The sequence below is a fragment of the Balaenoptera musculus genome, chromosome 14, assembly GCF_009873245.2.
Source record: "Balaenoptera musculus isolate JJ_BM4_2016_0621 chromosome 14, mBalMus1.pri.v3, whole genome shotgun sequence".
Lineage (NCBI taxonomy): Eukaryota > Metazoa > Chordata > Mammalia > Artiodactyla > Balaenopteridae > Balaenoptera > Balaenoptera musculus.
In genome coordinates this window covers 32513837-32537684 of record NC_045798.1, presented here as the reverse complement: position 1 = coordinate 32537684, position 23848 = coordinate 32513837, and the positions used below count along the sequence as shown (strand labels likewise).

Sequence of the window (23848 nt, the reverse complement as noted above, 5' to 3'; positions counted from 1 at the left end):
CCCTGCTCCCCACCCCGGCCTCTCCTATGTGACCTGCAACTCCAGGAATGCTGGAGGTCTTTGAGGGCTCAGGAGAGAGTCTGACAACATTAGAGCAAGGACGCGTTACCTCCCAGGCACTGAGGTTGGGTAACTTGCCCAAATCCCTTGCAGAATAAGTGCAGAGCCAGCGCCCGCTCTCTCCAAGCCAGGCTCTCCCCCGACTGAGACCTGGAAGGAAGTGTCTCCAGTTGCCAGCTCGCTGTCTGCATTAATGTGACTCCATGGTCCTCCCCAAAGTGTTTACTATTCCAGGAAACTCTCACCCAGGAAGTTGCAGATTACTTTGGCTTCCCAAATTTTCTTCAGAGGCCCATCAGCTTTTCAATAGAGAGCATCAAAAATAGTTCACACCCCAAGACGCTTGCAACCTCTGCCTCTCTAATCCCTGCCTTGCGGTGTCCAACTGTCATCCTAAGGGGTGAGGTTAGTGAGCTCACCCTACCTTAATCAAGGCTCCTTCACATGAAAACCCACCTCAACCAGCCTTCAGAATCTCGGTGAGGATCCCGGCTTTGGCCTCCTCCCTCTGACTCTCCTCCCCTCTCCCTGCACAGTAAGAATAAACACAGCTGAGTCTGCTAATCAGCAGATTGTTTGGGTGATATTTTTGCGGAGCTGGAACTTGATAACAGAAAGAAAAGAGGAAAAGAGAAGTGAGAGTTCCCTGTGCTATACAGTAGGTGCTTATTATCAATAGTTATTTTATATATGGTAGTGTATGGGACAGGAATCTAAAAAGAAGTGGATCTATGTGTGTGTATAACTGATTCACTTTGCTGTACACCTGAAACTAACACAACATTGTAAATCAACTATATTCCAATAAAAAAAATAGTAATATAAAAAAAGAGAAGTAAGACAAAGAAGAAGGATGAATAGGGACATTTTACTGGGGACCAGGGACCAGCTCATGCAGCAGCAGGACAGACTGGGGCCCCGGGGCCCACAGGGAACTCGGGCCTTGATGGACAGCGGAAGTGGAGGCAGCTACGTGGAAACCCAGGGTTAAACCTGCGGCCCTCCTGTGGCCTGTGTAGGCAGATCGCAAACTTGGTTCCCCATCCACCAGGTGGAAGGGAAAGCTGCGTCTGCTAAAGAACCATCTTTCAGTCTCCTTTCCGGGAAAGGTTCAGGGTTTCAGGTTCCACAGCCCACGTCTCCCTCCCCAAGATGCTGTCCGTCTGGCCAAGGGGAGCCTGCTGAGCCCCAGGGCCTCGACGGTCCTCGGCCGCGGCCACTACTCACTCCGCGGGCGTCTGCTGCGGGTGGCCCACCCCCGACTCAGCTGGGCCTGGTGTGCTCCCTGCTAGCCTGGCCTCACCGCCCTCTCCCAGGAGCAAGGTCCGACCTTGACTCCCATGTGCCCCCTGCAGGGAGTCCAATCCGCGGTCTTCCTAGAGTCCGGCCTCCTCCGCCCGCCCAGGGTGACTGTCCTCCGGCGTGGGTGCTGCCTGCCCCGCCCTCCGCGGGGCCCACACAGCGGAAGCCACCCTCCAGCCCAGCTCTGGACTCGCGGCACGCAGGCGGGACCCCTTCACTAGATCGAGGTCTTGTGGAGGTTTTCTGCCCAGAACCCCAGGATGTCCAGAGAACAAATGACCTGCCGTCAGCCTCCCCTCAGCCTGTTCACACATCAACCCTTCTCCAGACGTCAGCCAGGAGAGGGAGGCCGGGGCCTGTGCTACCACCAGCTGGGCGCTCAGCCAGCAGAAGCCTATTGTCTCCCAGTTCGGGTGCTCGAAGTTGAAGAGCAGGGTGTGGGCAGGGCTGGCTTCCTCTGAGGCCTCTCTCCTTGGCTTGCAGGTGGTCGTCTCCTCCCTGTCTCCTCACTGGTCGTCCCTCTGTGCCTGTGTCCTAAATGCCTCTTTTTTCTTTTTCTTCCTTTTTGAATTCCATTTTCCTTTTTTTTTTTTAATACAGCAGGTTCCCATCAGTCATCCATTCCACACATACTAGTGTATACGTGCCAATCCCAATCTCCCAATCCATCCCCCGCCCCTGCTTCCCCACCTTGGTGCCTCTCTTATGAGGACACCAGCCGTACAGGATCAGGGCCCACCCATAGCACCTCATTTTACCCCAGTCACCTCTTTAAAGGCCCTGTCTCCAAATGCAATCACACCCCGAGGTGCTGGGGGTTAGGACGTCGACATATGAAATTGGGGTGTGGGACGCAATTCAGCCCCAAGAACACGGCTCTTCTCTGCTGTTTCCCTCACGTTCCATTCTGTTCTCTTCCAATCCCCAGGGGCCAGAATCCCCGCCTGCCCATTTCTTTTTTCTTTCCAGATGGGAGTTTTCTCATCACGTCCTCTTTCTAATCTGCCGTCTCCTCTTCCATAATGGGGAAAAGGTGACCGTGGGACATGACTTTGAGGGGAAAGATGAGAAGTCCTTTAACTTCACATTGTCAAAGTCTTCTCTTCCTTAGCTTTATGTGGAGGTCGAGGATACCCGTGGATAAGCCTGGCAAGATGGTGAGGAAAGGAGGTTGACAGAATCGACCAGCAGGAGGAAGAACAGGGCCTCCAGCAAAGGAGGGTGAGCTCACCTGGGCTCCGGGATGCCCGGTGTCGCTCCCTCAGCCTTTCCTGCCCAGGCCCCTGCGGCATGTTTACATCCTGGGAGGAAAGGCTCTGTGCCGGTGGGGAGAGTTTGCTCCCTGCTTCTGTAACCATTTGGACCCCGGGAGAAGATAGAACCATAAAAGAGGGAGCCTTTTCCCCACCTGGAGAGACTGCTGGGGCTCTCAGATTCTAGAACAGTGGGAGCACTTCCCAATGGGGCCAAGATTCCACAGTGATAAAATGGGTCTAGCAAGCCACTGAAAATCCAGATCTCGGTGGTCATATGAACTCTTTTGCACCCTCAAGCTGTGAGGGTTAGGAATATCCAGATTCTTTGAACTGGATTGGAAAGAAAAAAAGTTAAAAAAAAAAAAAAAAAAAGGAAACTAATTGACAACATTTTCATGGTAGTTTGTTCTTTAATAGGCAGTATTGAGACCATTTACCATGTCCCTTTTGACCTACCATTCCTTTCGATTGTAATGAAATGAGTTTCTTGTATGGAATTTTTATAATTTTACTTTCTATGTTAGAGTAGTTAGTATTTGACGATGGGCCTAAAGCAAGCTGAACATTCTTTAGAAGTTTTCAAGGTATCTGATTGAGTTTATCAGCTTCTCTTTTGAAGCTTCTTTACTGCCTCTCTGAATGATTAGAGAGTATTTTTATAATTGTGCAGAGCTTGACGTGATAATGAAACAATCAGAAAGTAGCTGCACAGACAGGGCAGAGCCGCTGCTGCTTTACTGAACAATGAAGGACCAACAGCTCTCCCTAGTGAAATAACAGGGGTACTAAACGTTTCTATGAGCTAACTTAAAAACCCCATTCAATCCACACAAAGTCGGGATCAAACCTCTTTCTATTGCAGATCTTCACAAGTAGAATCAAAACGTATCAGTAAAACTTCTGATTATCAGTTAGGAATAAGTTAAACAATATATCAATTATTCTATTTGTAACTGAAAGACTTTATAATATCATGCCCTTATTTAAAGAGTCTTAAATCTGAAAAAAACAGATAAAAGTGAATTTAATTGTCTCAGAACAATCATTCATCTTAACTTATCAAAACATAATTATAAGGGCTTATTAAATGAATAGCAAATATTGATAGACTACTGGTAAGACCAAAATATTTTGACTGGATTTTCATGAGAAATTAATAAATACGGTTAAGAAACTGTCACTAATACATTTGGGGAAAATTATAAAATGCCAAGAAATGGGCTTCCTTGGTGGCGCAGTGGTTAAGAATCCACCTGCCAATGCAGGGCACACGGGTTCGAGCCCTGGTCTGGGAGGATCCCACGTGCCGCGGAGCAACTGGGCCCGTGCACCACAACTACTGAGCCTGTGCTCTAGAGCCTGCGAGCCACAACTACTGAGCCCGCGTGCCACAACTACTGAAGCCCGCGTGCCTAGAGCCTGTGCTCCACAACGGGAGGCCGCTGCAGTGAGAGGCCCGTGCACCGCGACGGAGAGTGGCCCCCGCTCACTGCAAGTAGAGAAAGCCCACGCCCAGCAACGAAGACCCAACACAGCCAAAAGTAAATAAATAAAAATAAATAAATTTATAAAATGCCAAGAAAGAAACCCATATTCAATTTTTCTTTTCTCCAGGTGTGAACAATGCTTAGTAGAGACTGGGATATTCATGACTGTCTTCCCTACTTGCTTCATTCATCCAAATGGAAAGTTATTCTGCATAATTCTCAGTTAATGCACCACGGGAGAGGAGAGATTCCCAGAAGACTTTGAAAATTAAATGGAAAGAGACCCAAAGGCCAAAATTACATGGAGCCACAAATTGCATACAGAAGTCAAATCAATAAGATTTGATAATCTAATGGAAAAGGCTTGATAGAGAAGAAATTACTTCTTTCAGATTCTACTAATCGTTGAATAGAACACGTATTCGTGGGATTCATTCACAATCTAAGTGCATTCACTTGATGGGTTAGAGGAAAGCTCTTAACAAATTAAATTTTTAAATGTAAGCTGTACAGGGTTGGTTAACATTTAATATTAACCCACCATTTTGAGGCATTCAGTGAAAAGAACAAAGAGAAGTTCAAGCTTTGAACCAGGAAGTGAAAAGTTCAAAGTTGTTTGGATTTTTCAGGCAGAAATATATGTGGTGACCTAGATGGGTGGGATGGAGGGATGGGGTGGAAGGGAGGTCCAAGAGGGAGGGGATATATGTATACATATGGCTGATTCGCTTCGTTGTACAGCAGAAACTAACACAACATTGTAAAGCAACTGTACTCCAATTTTTAAAAAATCGAATAATCCATGGTTAGGCATAGAGTTTCTGACATAGAGACCTAGAAAAATGAGTTTCAAAGCAATTGGTTTTCATTAACAGAATGTGATGGGTCATAAAAACCCCATCTAAATGGATATAATGTCTGGAATGGGATCTAAATTTGGATCCCCACTAATGTGCAGCAGTGGTTATTTGGGTCTCTCTATCCTCCTAAGCCTCTTCAGATGCACCTGTCCTGACCACGGAAATCCCTGGAAGTGAGGAGAGCTTGCTGTTTCCAGCTCAGGAGTTAATATCCTGTCTCCCACTTGCCTGCTTTTAATCCTTTGTGTCTCCCTGGTGACCTTGGCTCTTTGATTCTGTTGTTGTTTTTTCTCCCCTCTCTCTACAATATTTGCTCTCAAAAACTTAGCTATGGGGACAAGAAAAGGAAGCATATTTTCCCAAAGTAGCATCTTTTCAATCATTGTGAATGAGACTATGTTGACACAATATAATCATTGTTGAGATAACAATGAAAAGACAGTAGAAGTCTTGTGATTCCAACACTCGGGTGCGAGAGACCCTGACCAATTCTTCCACTTACATAAACTAAGTCTGCTGGGCTACAAAATAATTAAATGTATTGACAAACTAATAAGAATCTTAAAAAAATGATGCAAATGAACTTATTTACAAAAGAGAAATTGACTCACAGACATAGAAAACAAACTTATGGTTACCAAAGGGGAAGGGGGGGGAGGGATAAATTAGAACTTTGGGATTAACATACACACACTACTATATATAAAACATATAAACAACAAAGACATGCTGTATAGCGCATGGAACTCTACTCAATATGTTGTAATAACCTATAAGGGAAAAGAATATATATATTAAAAATATATATATATATATTAAAAAAAGAGAAAAACAAGTCTTAAAAGAAAAGAAATTAAGGCCAAAAACTAAGTGAAAGTGGAACGTGAAATAGAAAGTACATTGCAAGCAGGTTTTAGCCCTGGGTTCATTTGCCAAACCTGGCGCCTTGGTCTTTGGCTTTCATGGCTGGTCCAAGAAAGAGAATCTAATAGGAGACCCCCTTGGTTTTTTTAATTGATGTGTAGTTGATTTATAATGTCATGCTAGTGTCAGGTGAATAGCAAAGTGATTCGGATGTGTGTGTATATATATATATATATATATATATATATATATATATATATATATATATATATATATATATGAAGGCTCTACTACCATAGGAATGGGTCAAAGGGAACATTTGAAGAGATAATTGTGGTGGATTTTTCAGAACTAATAAAAAATTTCAATTCAAAGTTTAAACCCAACAATTTCCAAACACAATTAAAGAGAAAAGAAATCCACATTTAGTTGCATCCCAATGAGACAAAGCGATCTTCTCAAAAGCTAGAGAGAAAACACATATTATCAACAATGGCATGAGATTTATTCTGAGATCTGATTTTTCACAGGCAACTGTGGGAGGCCCAGGAGAGTGAAACTCTATTTTTAGTGCACTTAGAGAAAATAGATGTCAACTTAAATAATTTTCAGATCAATAAAAAAGCCAATAGGGCTTCCCTGGTAGCACAGTGGTAAAGAATCTGCCTGCCAATGCAGGGGACAGGGGTTTGAGCCCTGGTCTGGGAGGATCCCACATGCTACAGGGCAACTGAGCCCGTGCACCACAACTACTGAGCCCACGCGCCACAACTACTGAAGCCCGCACGCCTAGAGCCCATGCTCTGCAACAAGAGAAGCCACTGCAATGAGAAGCCTGCGCACCACAACGAAGACCCAACACAGCCAAAAATAAAAAAATAAAATAATAGAATAAATAAAACAAAAAATATGTAAAAAAATAAAAAAGCCAATAGCTTTTGTTAATGAAATTCTGAAGGAAGTGTTTCATGAAAAGGAAAAGGACCCCAAATATAGATCTGAGATGTAAAAGGGAACACTGAGAAAGGACACATTTATGCAAACACTGGCTGTATAAAATAATATCAATCAACCCTGTCAGATGAAATAAAAACAAGACAGAAAAAGGCACTACAAAAAAAGGAGTAATCAAAGTTATGGTGTTCCAAGTTCCTCGTATCATTTAGCAAAACTATGGAGCTATTGCTTGGCTTTAAACTTGGTTAAGTTAAATAATATGTCAACCATGGAGTTGGTGAGAGACACGGGTGGGATTCCCAAGGTCGTGGTAATTAGTCATTTCTTAATCTAAGCTGTGGGCACACAGTTGTGCGTTATATCCCTATTCTTTTCTCTTACACATCTTGGTATCTGCTCAGTGCTATGAATTAGCCAGGAGAGAGGTTCATGTGATTAGAAAGTTGAGTGAAATGCAATACTGCCTTCAAGGTGCTTTCTCTGCAGTGAAGGAAATACACATGTCCTTGAACAATTAAAGTTCAAGGTAGGAACTGAAAAGCCACTAGGAATTTGCACATCAAATATAAAGTGATAGGAGAGGGCAGAGAGCAAAATGGGGCTCATTAAGTGGCCAGAGAAGATTTGTAAAAGGGGTGCCCCTGGAAATGAGGCTTAGAGGAAGAGTGCCTGCAATGCGGTGGCTGATTCTAGGTAGGACTTGGTGAGGAGAGGCCCTGGAGTCACATGGAGCAGACAGAGAAGAGAGTCGTCATTGCAGATGGGAATACAGCTGAAAACACATAAAAGGGATGAATATTCTGTCTAGTTCTCAAATTGAATAGACCAGTTTGGGGTAGGTAATTGAAAATAAAAGCACTGATTGTTAGTGATGCTTTATCCACTTTTCTTCATTTCCTAGAAAGACTCTGATTGGAAGGCCAACACTGTTCCATTCTCAGACATCCCTATTTAGCAAGGAATCTGCCCTTTGATACAACTTGAAAATTTCTTCATACCCCTTGGTAATTTTTGCTCCTCTCTGCTTTCCTTCTTCCTTTCTGATCTAGAAGACTTTTCTTCCTTTTCCCTCTCTTATTGCATTGGCAAGGACCTTTAGTAAATGTTGAATAGAAGTGGTGAAGTAGGTATCTTTTCCTTGTTTCTGATCTTAGGGGGAAAGACGTTAATCTTTAGCCATTGAGTGTGATGTTATCTGTAGGTGTTTTCTAGATGCTCTTTATCAGGTCAAGGAAGTTTCCTTCTATTACTTTGTAGACAGTTTTTTTGTTTTTTTTTTTTAAATCAGGAATGGATGTTGAACTTTGCCAAATGATTTTTCTGCATTTATTGAGATGATCATGTAGTTTTCTTTTTTAGCTTGTTAATATGTGAACTATATTGATTGATTTTCAAATGTTAAATCGACCTTGCATTTCTAGAATAAACCCCACTTGGACATGATATATTATCCTTTTAATATATTGCTTGATTAAATTTGCTACAGTTTTGTTAAGGATTTTTACATCTATGTTCTTGAGGGTTATCGGTCTGTAGTTTTCTTTCCTGTAATACTTTTGTCTGGTTTTGGTATCTGAGTAATGCTGGCCTCATAGAATGAGTTGTTAAGTATTCCCTCCTCTGCAATTTCATTGAGGAGTTTGTATAGAATTGGTATTATTTCTTCCTTAAGTGTTAGATCTGCAAAGGGGTCCCCTCCGGTCTGCAGCTGAGTCATATTTTCTTACTTCTTTGCCTACCTAGCATTTTCTGATTGGATAACAATAAAGTTGTGATTTTTACCTTGTTAGAGCCTGGATATTTTGTGTTACTATAAATATTTTTGAGCTTTGTTCTGGAATGCCATTCATTTCCTTGAAAAGGATTCTATCCTTTTGTGACTTGCTTGTAGGTTTGTTGACTGGGTACAAGCACATCTGCTTTTGAAGTTTTTCCACTACTGAGGCAATACTACATGAGTCCTTTAACTGATGTAGTATATATTTTTAAAATTTATGTTGTTGAAGTATAGTTGATTTACAATGTTGGGTTAATTTCTGCTGTACAGCAAAGTGATTCAATTATATATATATTCTTTTTCATATTCTTTTCCATTATGGTTTATCACAGGATATTGAATATAGTTCCCTGTGCTGTACAGTAAGACCTTGTTGTTTACCCATTCTACATGTAATAGTTTGCATCTGCTAATCTCAAATTCCCAATCCATCCCTCCCCCACCCCCCTCCCCCAGCTGATGTGTATAAATGGCAAGGGTTCCACTCTGGAGCAAAAACGATGGCTGGTCCTGTGTGAGTTGAAGCAGCTGTTCTCTGTAATCCTTTCCGGTGGTTCTTTTCCTGGCCTCGGATTGTTTCATGACGTGCCTATGCTGATTGGCACTCTGCAGACAGAGAGGAAGGGGCCGTTTGCAGATTTCTAGAGCTCTCTCTATGGAGCTCTTGCCTCTCTGGTTCTCTGCCCTGAAAACTCCAGCCCTTTGACCTCCTCTTCCTCCCAACATCTTCTCCTGAACTCGGGGAGGCTGCCCAGCTCTTCCTGGTTGCCCTCTCCTCCAGGCGATGGTGGGACTCACATTGTTTGTTTCTCCTATCTCAGGAATCTCTGTCCTTTGCTTTTGTCCAATGTCTAAAAATCATTGTTTCATGGATTTTATCCTCTTTTTTAGACATCCCATCTTGACTAGAAGTGAAAGTCTCAAATTTACTATTTACACTGATTTCGATTTACATGATTCTGTCTTTTCTGCTTGCCTTTCTACTTCTAATCAGATGTTAGGATTTCATGAAACCAAAGTCATGTCAAATGAGGATCCAGGGTTTGGAGGAAAGAAGGAACAGAGAATTAATCAAGTTAAAGATAAAACTAGTTCAACACCTTCACTGGGTTCCTCCTACCTGTGAAGCATCATGCTTGGTGTCAAGCAGGTATTAGACGTTGGCATAAGCCATAGTCCCCTATGGATTTAGAGTTGAATGCAGTTAGGAAACAGGTTTTCTGAGACTTCAGGATTACTCTTTGAAACAGAGAATACCCCTACCCATTTCTTTTTTTCCTCTGCTTCTCCCTCCATTCATTTCCTAAGCCTCCTAGAAAACTATTTCCCCAGCAAGACGGCCTGTGTTTGCCACTTAGAAGTTCTGCAAGCATCCTTCCCTGGTTGCTAGGGGCTTCCTAAGGCTTCCTACTCAACCATTCAGCCCTGATCTGAGAAGAAACGAGGAAGCCATTAGCCGCATCCACTCAGGGATGATCTTACAAAACCTGGCTCTTGTCTGCATCTCAGTTCATTTATGCGTTCTGTTTGTCCTGTAGTTGCTGATGTTTTATTTATGTTGGGCATTCGGGCAGCTGTGCTGGCCTTGTTAGAGCGGCTGGTGCCCTTGCGGGAGCATTCCTTTCTGCTACATTTGTGTCATAACATTTGCAACACACTGGAAGGCTGAATCTGGGAGGTTCAAGGAAATGTCAGCCCATGATGGGTGTGAGGCTCAGCTGTGCTTCTGCATCTACCAGAAGAAACATTACTAATTGATTTGTCACTTGCAAAACCACAATCCTAATAAAAGTTTCATGAGAGGGTGCTACCAACTTTTACTGGGACACTGGCGGTCTCTGCAGGCTCCAAATCTGACATGAGCTGATTTTTAAACTTTTACTTATTTTTTGAGCTGCCCATCGAATCATATAGTAACTTCTCCTTAATAGAAGCTTAGCCAAAGAAAGGGCTATATCTTCCTGGTGGGGGTAGTCATGATGCTCAACTGTGCCCTCCCACATGAAAGAGAAGCCTAGGAAGATGTTCAGAAGGAGTAGAGACAAGTGAGAACCTACTAAGTGCACGGACCAAGGTACCAAGAAGCAAACTCCTCCCTCCCCCCATCTCTTCACACAGGGCTACAGTTAGGATGCAATCTTTGATTGTGTTCCTTGTGTTTATGTACCTTGCCTGGCTCTTCCGTGAGGCTGAGACCTGAATATGTGGCTTTAGGTGACAGGTGAGGTGCAGAGCAGCGGTTCCTCCAGATGGTACCCCTCACCTGCCAGTCTGTCTGTACACAGCATCTCCATCCCTGGAACCAGCCCGGACGTTCACCTCAGCTCTGCGAGTTTAGGTGAAAGCCCTCGTGAGCACTGTCAGCTTTAGTGAACATTGGGGGATGGGGGTGTGGGAGGGGGGTTAGATCACGTGCTCCTCAGCAAAGAACTCGAATGTCCTACCTTGACATTGACATTGATGTTCTCCAAAGTGATTTCTCAGCCAGACAGCAGGCTGCAGCGTGGCCTCTCTTCTTCCCATTACCCTATATCAGCCTCTCTGGCATCTTTCCCCTCAAATGCCTTTCCTTTCTGTCATGGAAAGAACTTCTGCTCTGTACTGGCAACTGCCCTCCAAACTTGCATCCCCGAACTAGTCACCGTTCTTCAGCAGAACTATGTGCTGTCCAGGTAGCAGCTCCATCCTCTTTAGAAGGCAGCTGGTGGCCATCTCTTGTTACTGATTCATTCTTTTCAATCTCACTTTTAATCCAAGAAGATTTTCAAGTGATTTTCGCAAAGGGGATTCCGGTGGAGAAAATCTGCTCCATCACTTTCCATCAGAGTTCAAAGTATGAGGACAGGTGGCTAGGAGATGGAAGGACCAGAGAAGGTGTTAAAGAGAAGGAGGGAGTGGAGTTGGACCTTGACACAAAAGTAGACTTAATGGGTGGGGATGAAAACAGAGGATCACTTCAAGCTATTTTCTGAACTTCCAAGCTGTTCACATGTTAACTCTTCCCAAATAGAAACATGACAAAAAGAGCTGATATTCTCATCACATTCTCCATAGGAGTTGACTAGGAAGGGTTCTAAATCTTTCGTTTGGCTTTTTTAGGTCCCTCATATAGGTGATATCATACAGTATTTGTCTTTCTCTGACTTATTTCACTTAGCGTGTCCTCAAGCATATCTATGTTTTCACAAACAGCAGGATGCCTTTCTTTCTAATGGCTGAATAATATTCCATTGTATGAATACATACTACATCTTCTTTATCCATTTATTCATTGACAGACATTTAGATTATTTCCATATTTTGGCTAGTGTGAAAAATGCTGCAATGAACATGGGAGTGCAGATAACTGTTTAAGATCCTGTTTCCATTTTTCTTTGGATAAATACCCAGAAGTAGAACTGCTGGGTAGTTCTATTTTTAATTTTTTTGAGGAACCTCCAAACTGTTTTCCATAGTGGCTGCACCAGTTTACATTCCCACCAGCAGTACACATGGGTTCTCTTTCCTCCACACCCTGGCCAACATGTCATTTCTTATCTTGTTGATAACAGCCACTCTAACAGATGTGAGTTTTGATTTGCATTTCCCTGATGGTTAGTGATGTTTGTCTGAGGACGTCTAGCTTCCATTGTTTCATTCACAGCCGACACTCCAGTGAATTCACCTGAATTAAGTTACTGAATATGCATAGATCCTTCTTTCCCTTGGTTAGGACTGCCTTGTCCTTTTCTCCATCATTCTCATTTCTAGCCTTTCACCATCTGCCACTGTTTATTTGTCTCTTCCTCATTTCCATTTCATAATTTTTAAAAATACTGACTTCTGACCACAGTTTCATACCTCCAAAGCCTTTAACTGTTTTTTTTAAGCTAGTAAAGAATATTAAAAAATAACATTACCAAATAACGACATAAAATAAAAACCAAATATCAAGAGCTGTCAGGGAAACTAATGAAACGTTACAACTTTTCATCCAAACCAGAATGGATCATGGTGGGTGATTTCTCAAATCCAGATCACCTTTCCTTGGTGGCTGGGTCTCTAAAAAGATCACAAAGTCAGGGAAACCCAACTGAAAATGCAAACATCCTTGTGCACAGGGAGAGCTGCAGGGTTAGTGACAGTTATCCAAACAGAGGGGGTTGGAGAGGGGGTCCTTGCGGGTGGGTGAGACTGGGAGGGGCAAGCTCACCTGAAGACCCAGAGGAGAAAGGAAATATGAGAAAGCCTAGAGAAAAGATTTGAAAAGCGATTTAACAAAGGCCAGAAAAGAAGAAGGAGAAGGAGAAGAAGAATGAGGAGGAGGAGGGGGAGGGAGGAAGGGGGAGGGAGGGAGGGGGAGGGGGAGGGGGGAAAGGAAATCAGGAAGTACATTAGGAAAATTAGGTAGTCAACATCAAAGGAACTGAGTCTGCTTCACCTATTCTAATTCTTCCCTTTCCAATCTGCCTGTGTGTATTTACTATACTACATACCTAGCGTTTCTAGTCCTCTGTCTCTTATTCCATCCAGCATCACTGCTGAGTATCAGACACTTTGGCATCTGCTAGGGCAGCGGCACCAGGATGTGGACCCTGCCCTGAGCAGCAGCCAGAAGGAGGAGGCGGTGATGGGGAAGGGCAGGTGGGAAACTGAAGATGTCATTGCAGGGCCGAATAGACTTCTGACAGTGTAATGGTTTTTATTAACTAATTACAAGGCTGAACATAATCCCAAGAATGACATTTTACAGGTCTAACAGATTCAGCAGTTCTATCAACTAGCTAGACTAGCCCCAATGTCACAATAAAACTCTTCTGTTTACTGAAAGTCTGTAAGAGATTGAGACCTGGGCGTTTTTCCAAAGAGTAGAATAGACAGTGAAACTAAATGGAACAGAAAATAAATGGAGAAAAGCAGGGGGTGAGGAGGGAGCAGGAGGGAAAGAACAAAATAGAGAAAGTGCATGGAGTAAATATGAAAAGGACGTAGGGTTTGATGACTACTGAGAATAAGAGCTGGAGGGATTTGGGAAGGTTAGCTTCTTTGAAAGTCATTGTAGGAGCACGTCTGCACTCAGAATCAAGTTGACACAGAAGCAGCCTCTTTTCCTACAAGAATATTCAAGAAAGATTTTGTCTTCAGCACCTTCAACAAGCTTCATTTGAAATGGCCTAACCACAGTCAAGTCCTTCCGCATAACATCCTGCCAAAAAGTTTCACAACTATCTTTTTGGAGCCAAGTAAATTATTTTTAACCAGTAGACACCAAAGACTCTCTCAAGTAGGTCATCAAACTGAAGTCTGTGTTCTTCCCCTGCTGATTCTAATCTCATAATTCAAAACAGTTGAAAGGTCTAAACATCAACAATGAACATACAAAATGCTTAACAAAAACCTAGCTCCTAAAGTGGGGAGGACTCCCCGGTCTCTGGTTTACCGCCTCTGGATTTATAGATAGTTGAACTGAGATTTGGTTCCCTTGAGTGATGGTCTCAGAGCTACACAGCTGATAGCAAAGCGGGGGCTGAACTTGAATCCCAGCATCCGGACTCCTGAGAGCAGCATCTCCTCCCCAGCACACCGCCCTCTCCTAGTGAAGAAATAGTTTCAATCTCCTCTTTTTTCTGCAGCCCCTCTGTTTTCAGGATTCTCCCGAGAGTCCATATAAGGTCATAAGAGCAAGACTCGTGCATTGAACAGTCTGAGCTCGGGCACAAAAGTGAAATGTTTTTATTTTCTCCAACTGCTGCCTTTAACTATGCTTTCCCTTTCCTATCGCTTAAGCACATCTTGGGTAAATTCCTCAGTTCTTTTGTTCATTTTATGTATTAAAAAATGTCCACTACCGTTTAAAACTTCAATTTCTTGTCTTCTTGCCAACCCACCATTGAATGATTCTTACAATTTACTTCACACTGAGAGAGTAATTGCAACTTATTTAATTGTTCATCTTTACCATTTTTGTTTCATGTTCCATTACTTAAAAAAAATTTAAACACTTTAATTTGAAATAATTTTGGACAGAGACAAGTTTCAAAATGGTACAAACAATTCCTACATATTCTTAGCCCATAATCCCCCAATGATAATATTTTACTTCTTTGGCTTTATTATTCGGTTTTATATATATATTATATTTTTAAAATACACTTATGTGCACATTTTCCTGACCATTTGAGAGTAAGTTGTAGACATTATGCTTCTTTGCTCCTAAATACTTCAGTGTGTATTTCTTTTTTAAAAATGACATTCTCCTATATAACCATGAAATGATTTTCAAAGCATAAAATTGGCATTGATGCAACACTACGATCTAATCTACAGGTCTTATTCAAATTTCAGAATTATCTCACTAATGTCCTTAAAATAAAATGAGAAAATTAATTTTTTTCTGGTTCAAGATCCAATCAAGCATCACTCATTGCATTTAGTTGTCGTTTCTCTTTTGGCTTCTTTTATCTGGAACAATTCCTTAGTCAGGCGTGGGTGTGTCCGGGGGGAAGGGTGGGACGTAAGACTGCGGTTGTGCCGTGGCTGGGGGCGGGGGTGGGGTGGGCGGGAGCGGATGGACCACAGAGGGCTCCAGGAGGGTAGCACGAGGTGCCCTGCTACTCGCTTTGCTAGCATCATCCCATCCATCCTCAGTACAGGCCAGTGAGGAGGAAGCATAATCACCATCTACAGATGGGGACGTAGAGGGGCCGCACCTCAGCTGCCCGATGCCCTGCAGCTCGCAGGAAGGTGGGACCAGGACCTTCCTGAGACGGCGCCGAGGCCTCCTCTGAGAGATGGACTAGACTTGGCTTGTGGGACAAAGCTTTGCTCGAGGAGCTGCTGCCATGGCGGTTAGATCGGGGATTCTGAAAAAGCAAAACACAAAAAACTGAGCTCATAGATACAGAGAACAGAGTGGTGGTTGCCAGAGGTGAGGGTGGGCGACATGGGTGGAGGGGGTCAAAAGGTACAAACCTCCAGTGATGAAATAAATGTCCTGGGGATAAAATGTACACCCTGGTGACTAGAGTTAACGTCGTGTTGCATGTTTGAAAGTTGCTAAAAAGTAGATCTTATAAGTTCTCACCACAAGAAAACAAAATTCTGTAACTATGTGTGGTGATGGGTGTTAACGAGACTCAGTGTGGTGATCACGTCACAATATGTACAGATGTTGAATCATGTGGTACACCTGAAAGTAATATAATGTTATATGTCAATTATAGGCCAATAAAAACAATTCTGGATTATGTGATGAGCCCATGCACACAGGACGCGGGTAAACGGAGAGGTGCCTTAAACAGACAAATGTCAGAATATAGTAACAGAGAAGCGATTAAAGGCAAACGGGATAATACTACTCAGCCATAAAAAAGAACGAAAGTTTGCCATTTGCAGCAACATGGATGGCCTTGGAGGGCATTATGCTAAGTGACATAAGTCAGACAGAAAGACAAATACTGGATGATATCACTTCTATGCGGAATTTTAAAAATTACAACAAACTAAGGAGTATAACAAAAAAGAAACAGACTCACAGATACAGAGAAAAAACTGTGGTTACCCGTGGGGAGAGGGAAGGGGGGAGGGGCAATGTAGGGGGAGGGGAGTAAGAGGTACAAACCATTACATATAAAATAAGCTACAGGGCTTCCCTGGTGGTGCAGTGGTTAAGAATCTGCCTGCCAATGCAGGGGACACAGGTTCAATCCCTGGTCCAGGAAGATCCCACATGCTGTGGAGCAACTAAGCCCATGCGCCACAACTACTGAGCCTGTGCTCTAGAGCCGGCGAGCCACAACTACTGAGCCCGCAAGCCACAACTACTGAGCCCGCAAGCCACAAATACTGAGCCCGCGCGCCTAGAGCCCGTGCTCCGCAACAATAGAAGCCACTGCAATGAGAAGCCTGCACAATGCAACGAAGAGTATCCCCTGCTCGCCGCAGCTAGAGAAAGTCCACGCACAGCAACGAAGACCCAACACAGCCAAAAATAAATTTTAAAAATTAAATAAATAAATTTTTTAAAAAGTAAAAATAAAATAAAATAAGCTACAGGGATATCTTGTACAACATGGGGAATATAGCCAGTATTTTATAACAACTATAAATGGAGTATAACATTTTAAAATTATGAATCACTATGTCATACACCTGTAACTTACATAATATTGTACATCAACTATACATCAATCAATCAATAAAAACAACACACAAATAAACAAACAAGAAAGTCAGGTGCCTTCTCTGTTGTTTTTTTTTCTCACATCAGATTTCCATCAGCACCCAGATGTTTGTTCGTTTCAGTGAGCATTTATTGAGCACCTACTGTGTCCTCAGAATTGTTTCAGGGATCTGGGGAGATAAGGAGCCTGAAATCTAACTGAGCTGAAGGAACAGACTGAGACTGAACAAACCTGCGGATAAGTGAGTTTGGAAGAGGAGCCGGACTTTGAGGGAAAGCAGTTGCGCTTGGATCTACCCCAGGACCCCCCTGCTCACCAGGAGAGCATGCTGTGCCCTGGAAAGAGCTGATTGTCAGCACAGCTTGGCTAAGAGGAAGGTCCAGGAGAGGAAAGGACGAGGCTCGCCCTGCACGGATGAAGTTCCTGTCACTCAAGCCCCGGGGCAGCCGTGGAATTGGCCGTCTTTCCTGTGTTCTGTCTAGTATCTATTCATGGGCTACCTATGGAGATGGGTCCTATGCGTTTTATGTGTATTAAGCCATTTAATTCTCACAGCACCCTTATAAAATACTGTGATTATCTCCACTCGACATATGAAGAAATGGAAATACATACAAGCGAAGTACCTTGCCCCGGTTCACATGGCCTTTCAGTAATAAATCTAGGATGACAACCCAAGATGCTCAGCCCTGGCAACCAGCGCTCAGGACATTGACCACCAGGCTGGGCTGTCTCTCACTGCAGTGGCTCTGAACTGGCAGGCGGGGGCATGCTCTAATCAGAGTAGTAATAAGCCACTTTACTAAGAAGAAAAGCTGTGCAGAGGGACGCTGGCTAGTCACATGGTAGAAAGAGAGCAGGATTTAGATCAGAAGACCAGGTGTTGATTGAACTCTGATACTAACTAGTTATGCGTCAGTTAACCCCACTGACTCTCAGCTTCCTCATATTTAACCTAAGGTTAACAATATCTACCTCACGAGTCTTCTGAATGTCAGATAGACTGTATAACTGTGTCTAAAACAGCTCCTGGCACTAAGTAAATACTCAGTGAACAGAAGGTGAGTGAAAGATCAGTGAGAGACGCTTCATAGACACAGGTCTGATTGCCCTTGATGAGAGTGTGAAGTTCATGAACAAGGAAAAATAAGCGTCAAACGTGTGGGGATGTTCAGTGAATGAATCTAGGGGTGTCTGTTGGGGGGGACGGGTGGTCTATGTGTATAACAGCTGCCATTCATGGGGCAACTGTCATTTACTGAGGTCACCATGAACCTTCAATGTACCATTAATAACCATGAATTAAGGCATTTTGTTATGTACTTTGGGTTTCACTGTTACATGCATTTTACAGATGCTTAAGCAGGGACTGTTCTGAGACGTGGTGGTCCAGCCACCGTGCAGATGTCTGTGAAACCTAGCAACAGGCAGGGCTTGCTGCAAAGATGTGGCCAACTTAGCCCCAGAGCTCCTGCCTCCAGCTATGCTATTGAGGAAACCTGGGCTAAAACAGATGATAAGAAATTTTTTTTGGTACAAGAAAATACATTGAAGTAGATATGTATAGGAAAAAGCTCGAAATTTACATATGCAAAACATTAACTGGATTGTCTCCATACTTTTCTATACTTTATTTTAAAAACTTTAAATCAATGAAATGGTTAATTTAACAAATGGTTGAAACGGGCACATTTCTTTCTTCCAAAATTAACAGACATGATCTGTAGACATAAGCTGAAAAGCCATAGTGACAATAAAGAGATTTTCAATGGATGTTCCATTAGTGTAAATTCAGGAGAAGCTCTGGATGTTTTCATAACCTACTATTTTATACTCTCCTCATTTCAGTTGTATTTTACTTAGGGTTAAAGAAATAAGAAATGTTGATTTTCATATGTTGAACAAGAATCACTTGGAATATATAACAATGTAGTTAACATGGTAGGCTTATTAAATATGTTTCTATAACTTCTTTAGGTTTTAAAGACAGTCAAATTACTTACATGCCCTGGAATTTCAAAAACCTGTCAACAATGCAGCCCTCTGAGGCTTATGCCAAACTGAAATCCACTCAGCCTCAAAGAGTCTCTTTTGGCAAAAATTGGATGTGTAGGCTTAATAGTAAGTCCCAAAGCCCCACAGCATTTCCTGTTACTGTTTATTCCCCAGGGACCAAACTTAATGTGAGGAAAATAAAAGCTGCCTTGGATGTTGCCTGCTTTCACCAGAAAGCGTTAAGTCTGACTTGCATTTTCCTACAATGGTCTCACTTGTAGTGAGAATCTTGACTCGCAGGGTAGGAAGGGGCTCCGGGAAATCACCGCCCACAAACGGCCCACATCATAGACGAGGACACAACCCAGAGACTATGACCATCCCCTCCGTGAACCTGCTCTGACTGGAGCTCGGACTGGATCACCATGGTTAATAAGAGGCATCATCCATGTTTCAGAAACTTAGAAGAAACAGTCAGCTATCCACACAACTCGTCCATTTGATATATGAGAATCTCGCTAAAGAACTGAACTATTTTGGGGAGGGGATTAAATCCATTATGCCAAAGTCTTCGGGAATGGTATTTTAACTTTGGCTTCTCCTAGTTGTGTTGGGGGAGAGAAAGTAGGGTTAATGCCTAATTATGTAGTTATTTCTATTATGTGGTTGCATAGTCATTTCTTTACCTATGTTCTCTCCAGACCTACTCCATAGAAACTTGAAAACAGAAAACCATATCCTAGCCACAGTTATTCCAGCTCTGTATACGTTTAAGCCCAGAGTTTTCTTATGGTTCCAGCCAGGGCTGTTGAGTCAGACTAACTGGGTTTGAATTCTGGTCCTGCCATTGAGTAGATACTTGAACTTGGGCGAGTGACTTGATCTTGCATTAGTAACTTGACCTCTCTCTGGCTTCCTTTTCCTCATATTAAAATGGAGATAATTTTAATATTCATCTTCTATGTAAAGTGCCTAGTGCAGTGCATTTCACACAGTAAATATTCGATTAATATTGGCTATTGATAAGTGCTCAAAAAGTATTTATTGGAAAGAATGTATTAAGGGGAAAGAGAGAGAATTGTCACAAAGAAGAAAGCCATGACTTTTTCTCAAACCATCCCAGCTCCTGCTGGTCCCCACATTTCAGATATTCTAGCATAATTTCTCAGTCTCATGCAAGCAGCAGAATTCTATTGTCACATGAAATTTACATATATAAGGCGTGATCTGCTCCAAAAACCTAGGGCACAAATTTAGTCACGTTACTCCCCCACCACCGTCCCCAATTAATACCTATGGTATACTCAAATATACCATAAAAAAAGTCTAGAGTGTCCACCTTTGTCCAGGAGTGCCTGGGGCTTACTCAGTTGAAAGGGGTCAGAGCGCTCTCAAATGCCAAGTGGGGCAGAAATGGCCTGGCATTGTCTTACACCTCCTGCTGCTCCGCCACAGTGGATGGGCCTGCAGCTTCCCCGGGGCGGCACCCAGCCAGAGCCCAGCTCAAGGTCCTGGCTTGGTGATGACCACAGTCACAGGACCAGCACTGCTGTCCAGGAGGCCCAACTGCTATGCCAGCGCCGTGCCAGCAAAAGCTGCAGGCCTGTGGGCCAAGCCAGCCCTCGCAAAGCCCATATGCCCTTTTCTCAGAGCCTGGGCCATCAACCTCGATATCTCTTCTCCCCTTAACCACAACTTATTTTTAGGATTTTTTCACCTATGCAGGTGTGTCCGCCTGTGCCCCAGCTGGGTGAGTTTGCCAGGGCCGTCACACAAAGCTCCATAGACTTGGCCGGGCGGGGTGGGGGGCGGAGCTTAAACAGCAGAAATTTATTTTCCACAATTCTGGACGCTGCAAATCTAAGAGAAGGTGTTGGCAGGTAGGTTGCTTCTGAGGCTTCTCTCCTTGGCTTGCAGATGGCCGTCCTCTTCCTGTGTCCTCATGTGGCCTTGTCTCCAAACACGGTCACATTCTGAGTTACTGGAAGTTAGGATTTCATCGTTGGAAATTTGGGAGTGGGGGCACAGTTCAGCCCATGACACCAACAACTGACTCTACCTACCTAGGGTATAAGTTAACTTGTTCAGTGAGAGAGATGGAGAGAGAGAGATGGAGAGAGGTGTGTACCCAGGGAGGCCTCTTCAGACTACTTTCCAGGACAATAGGCACCGTGCTTTCCTTACTAAGTGGCCGGTCAAGGGCTGTCCAAACATTTACAGAGCACCCAACCAAACCCAGGAGCTCTCTGCAGAACAGAGGACCCCAGAGCTTCTCTGGGAGAAAATGGGAGTGCGGTCAAGACCCCTTCACCCTCTCTTCAAGGAGTCACCTCGGACCAGTACTGTGTAAAACCCTGTTCTGGAGGATTCCAGGTGTCCGGGCTCCTTCTGTTACTTTTTCACAACGACATGACTCACCGCGGTTTGAATCGGTGTGCATGTTACGTCTGCCGATCCTTAACTTTGGGAACGTGACTCTGCGACTCACATTCAGCCAGCTCCGCTCCGCGGTCCGGATAAGCCTGAGACCTGCAGACACCCTGGCTTTATTTTTCCCCTTGGCTTCTTTTCGGAGATGGGCTGGTTAATCGCCCTGCTCAGCTGTGACACCCAGAAAAGCGGAGACAGGAAAGTCAGGCACGGCCTCCCCTTGACCTGTTTGCACACACCAGGCCAATAAAGTGCAGGCAGAATGACAGTGACAGCTGCCCCGTGGTGTTCAGAGGGACTCGAGAGGTTCAGTTCTGCAGCCTCAGGGACAAGGGTATCATTACAGCCCGGCTGCTCCCAGAGAAGCCACTTCAACCCAGCCTGGAAGACGGGCGGCTCTCGGCGGCGCGGCTAGACATCTGGGACCCCGAGGACCAGGCATCTGGGACCCTGAGACCCGGGGATCTGGGACCTCCCCCCAAGTCCTACTCCACCTGCAGCACCACCGGCCGCAGCTCCCATCACCCGATCGGCTCCGTGCTGGGCTTCAGCAGCGGGCCGGGAGCCCAGCCCCACCTGCGGCGACAGAGGAGCACGAGGAAAGCAGATAAATGGGGGCCAGTCAGTCTGTTGCCCGCTGCAAGGACAAGGGCCCCCCGGGGCGGGGGGTCCTGCGGGGGAGGCAGAAGTTCTCCCCGTGGGACGATGCTCTGCTCTCGGGGAGGGACCCGCGCTGTCTGCTGAAGCGGGGCCTGCGGCACGTCAGTTTCAGCCTGGTCACCAAGGGCATGACGGATGCTCCCGACTTCCTGTGGAGCCTGTCAGAGGTGCAGAAGCTCAACCTGTCCCACAACCAGCTCCGGGTCCTCCCGCCCGAGGTGGGGAAGCTGACACGGCTGGTGGTCTTGAACTTGTGCGGGAACCGCCTGAAGACCCTGCCCCGGGAGGTCAGCCTCCTCCAGAGCCTCAAGGTCCTGTTTGTGCACATGAACTGCCTGACGGAGCTGCCGGCGGAGCTGAGCGCCTGCCGGAACCTGGAGGTCCTGAGCCTGTCGCACAACTTCCTGTCCCAGCTCCCCGCCAGCCTCGCCGACCTCTCCCGGCTGCGCAAGCTGAACCTCAGCCACAACCGCTTTGCCCACATCCCCGTCTGCGTGTTCTCGCTCAGGGAGCTCGACTTCCTGCACGTGGGCTCCAACCGCCTGGAGAACATCGCCGAGAGCATCCAGTGCCTGGCCAGCCTGCAGATCTTCATTGCCGAGAGTAACAATATCCACGCCTTCCCCCGCTCCCTCTGCCTGCTCACGAGGCTGGAGCTGCTGAACTTGAACAACAATGACATCCAGACCCTCCCCGAGGAACTCTACCTGCTGTGCAGACTGGCCAGGATCGCTTGGAACCCCATGGACAAAGGGCTTCACATTTCCCACAACCCTTTATCCAAACCTCTGCCGGAGCTGCTGGAGGGGGGTCTGGAGATGCTCTTTAGTTACCTGAAGGACAAAAAACACACCTGACATGGGCGCCGGAGACACAGACAGACTCAGCCGGGTAATTTCCTGGTCTAAACCTTCTCCTCTTCCTGTTTCTGTGGGTCGATGCTTGTGCTATTCTTTGCTAAATCACACTGAACGCCCTTTCTAAGGAGGTGTTTGCTTTTAGCTCTGTATGTTCTTAATAACCCGCATAATACTATGTTCATCTCCTTCTAAACATTAATTGAAAGAGGACTTGGGTTTTCCCCAAAGAGGAATAATTCTGATTCTTCTGGGGAGCGGTGGGATTCAGCCTTTGGAAGGGAGAACAGCTGGTCTGATTCAAAGTCAATCAAAAGTGAAATATTTGCTAAGTACGTGCAGTGGGCCAGGTACGATATAGGAGGCATTGACACCATCTGGTTTCAGCCCCTGAACTGGCCACGTGCAGCTGAGTAGCAATGGCAAGACATGCTGCCACCTCAGCCGCCATCAATCATCACTTGGGACCAAAGAGCAGCTGGGGCCCTGCCCTCCCGGCAATGACCAAATCAGCCAGAGCTTCCCCACGAGTCCGGGGGGAAACAACCACAGGAACTTTGCCTCCAGAATGACCGTTGGGTAACAATCCAGGCGCTCATGCTGACGTCTGGTGGTGAGTGACGGGGGTACAGTGTGATGGCTTTCAGAGAATAAATACAAACCAAAGCTAACATTCAGTGTCCACCTTCTTTCCCAATCCTCCTCTTGCACTCGCAGTCACATCCTTGAGCTTTTCTAGAGACGCTTGCCAGTGGTTACATTATCCTTTAATAATTTCATTATTCCTCTCTTACTACATTTGCCTTCTCAGAGATAAGCTAATAATAGGGGAAAAAATGGCCAAAAGGCAGGAAAGAGGAGGTAAGGCAAAGACAGGCCACCCAAAAAAGTCATTACCTTTTTCACATTCAGAGAAGGGTGAAATTTGCCACTTGGCTTTCCCATATGGACATTTAAAAATAAGTTGAGCAACATGCAAAACTCTTTAGACAAAAGGATCTGTAAATATATGGTTTGTTTTGTTTTTAATTCTAAGAGTACACAGCTGTCAGTTAAACACAGAATCAGGATGAGGAATTACAGAGCTCCTGCCACGAGAGTCACTGAACCTCGCTGTTGTCACAGCAGCCAAGAGCCCCTGAGACATCACTATGTGGTGACAGTTCAAAAATTAGAATGAA

At 44.7% G+C, this 23848-nt stretch overlaps 1 protein-coding gene across 1 annotated transcript; it reads left to right on the top strand.

Annotated features, from left to right (window-relative positions):
* Window positions 1-21335: 21335 nt before the first annotated feature.
* Window positions 21336-23338, top strand: LRRC30 (leucine rich repeat containing 30). The gene has a single exon (XM_036823323.1). The coding sequence runs from the start codon at window positions 21762-21764 to the stop codon at window positions 22665-22667; it is 906 nt and encodes a 301-aa protein (XP_036679218.1). The 5' UTR covers window positions 21336-21761; the 3' UTR covers window positions 22668-23338.
* The last annotated feature ends 510 nt before the right edge of the window (window positions 23339-23848 follow it).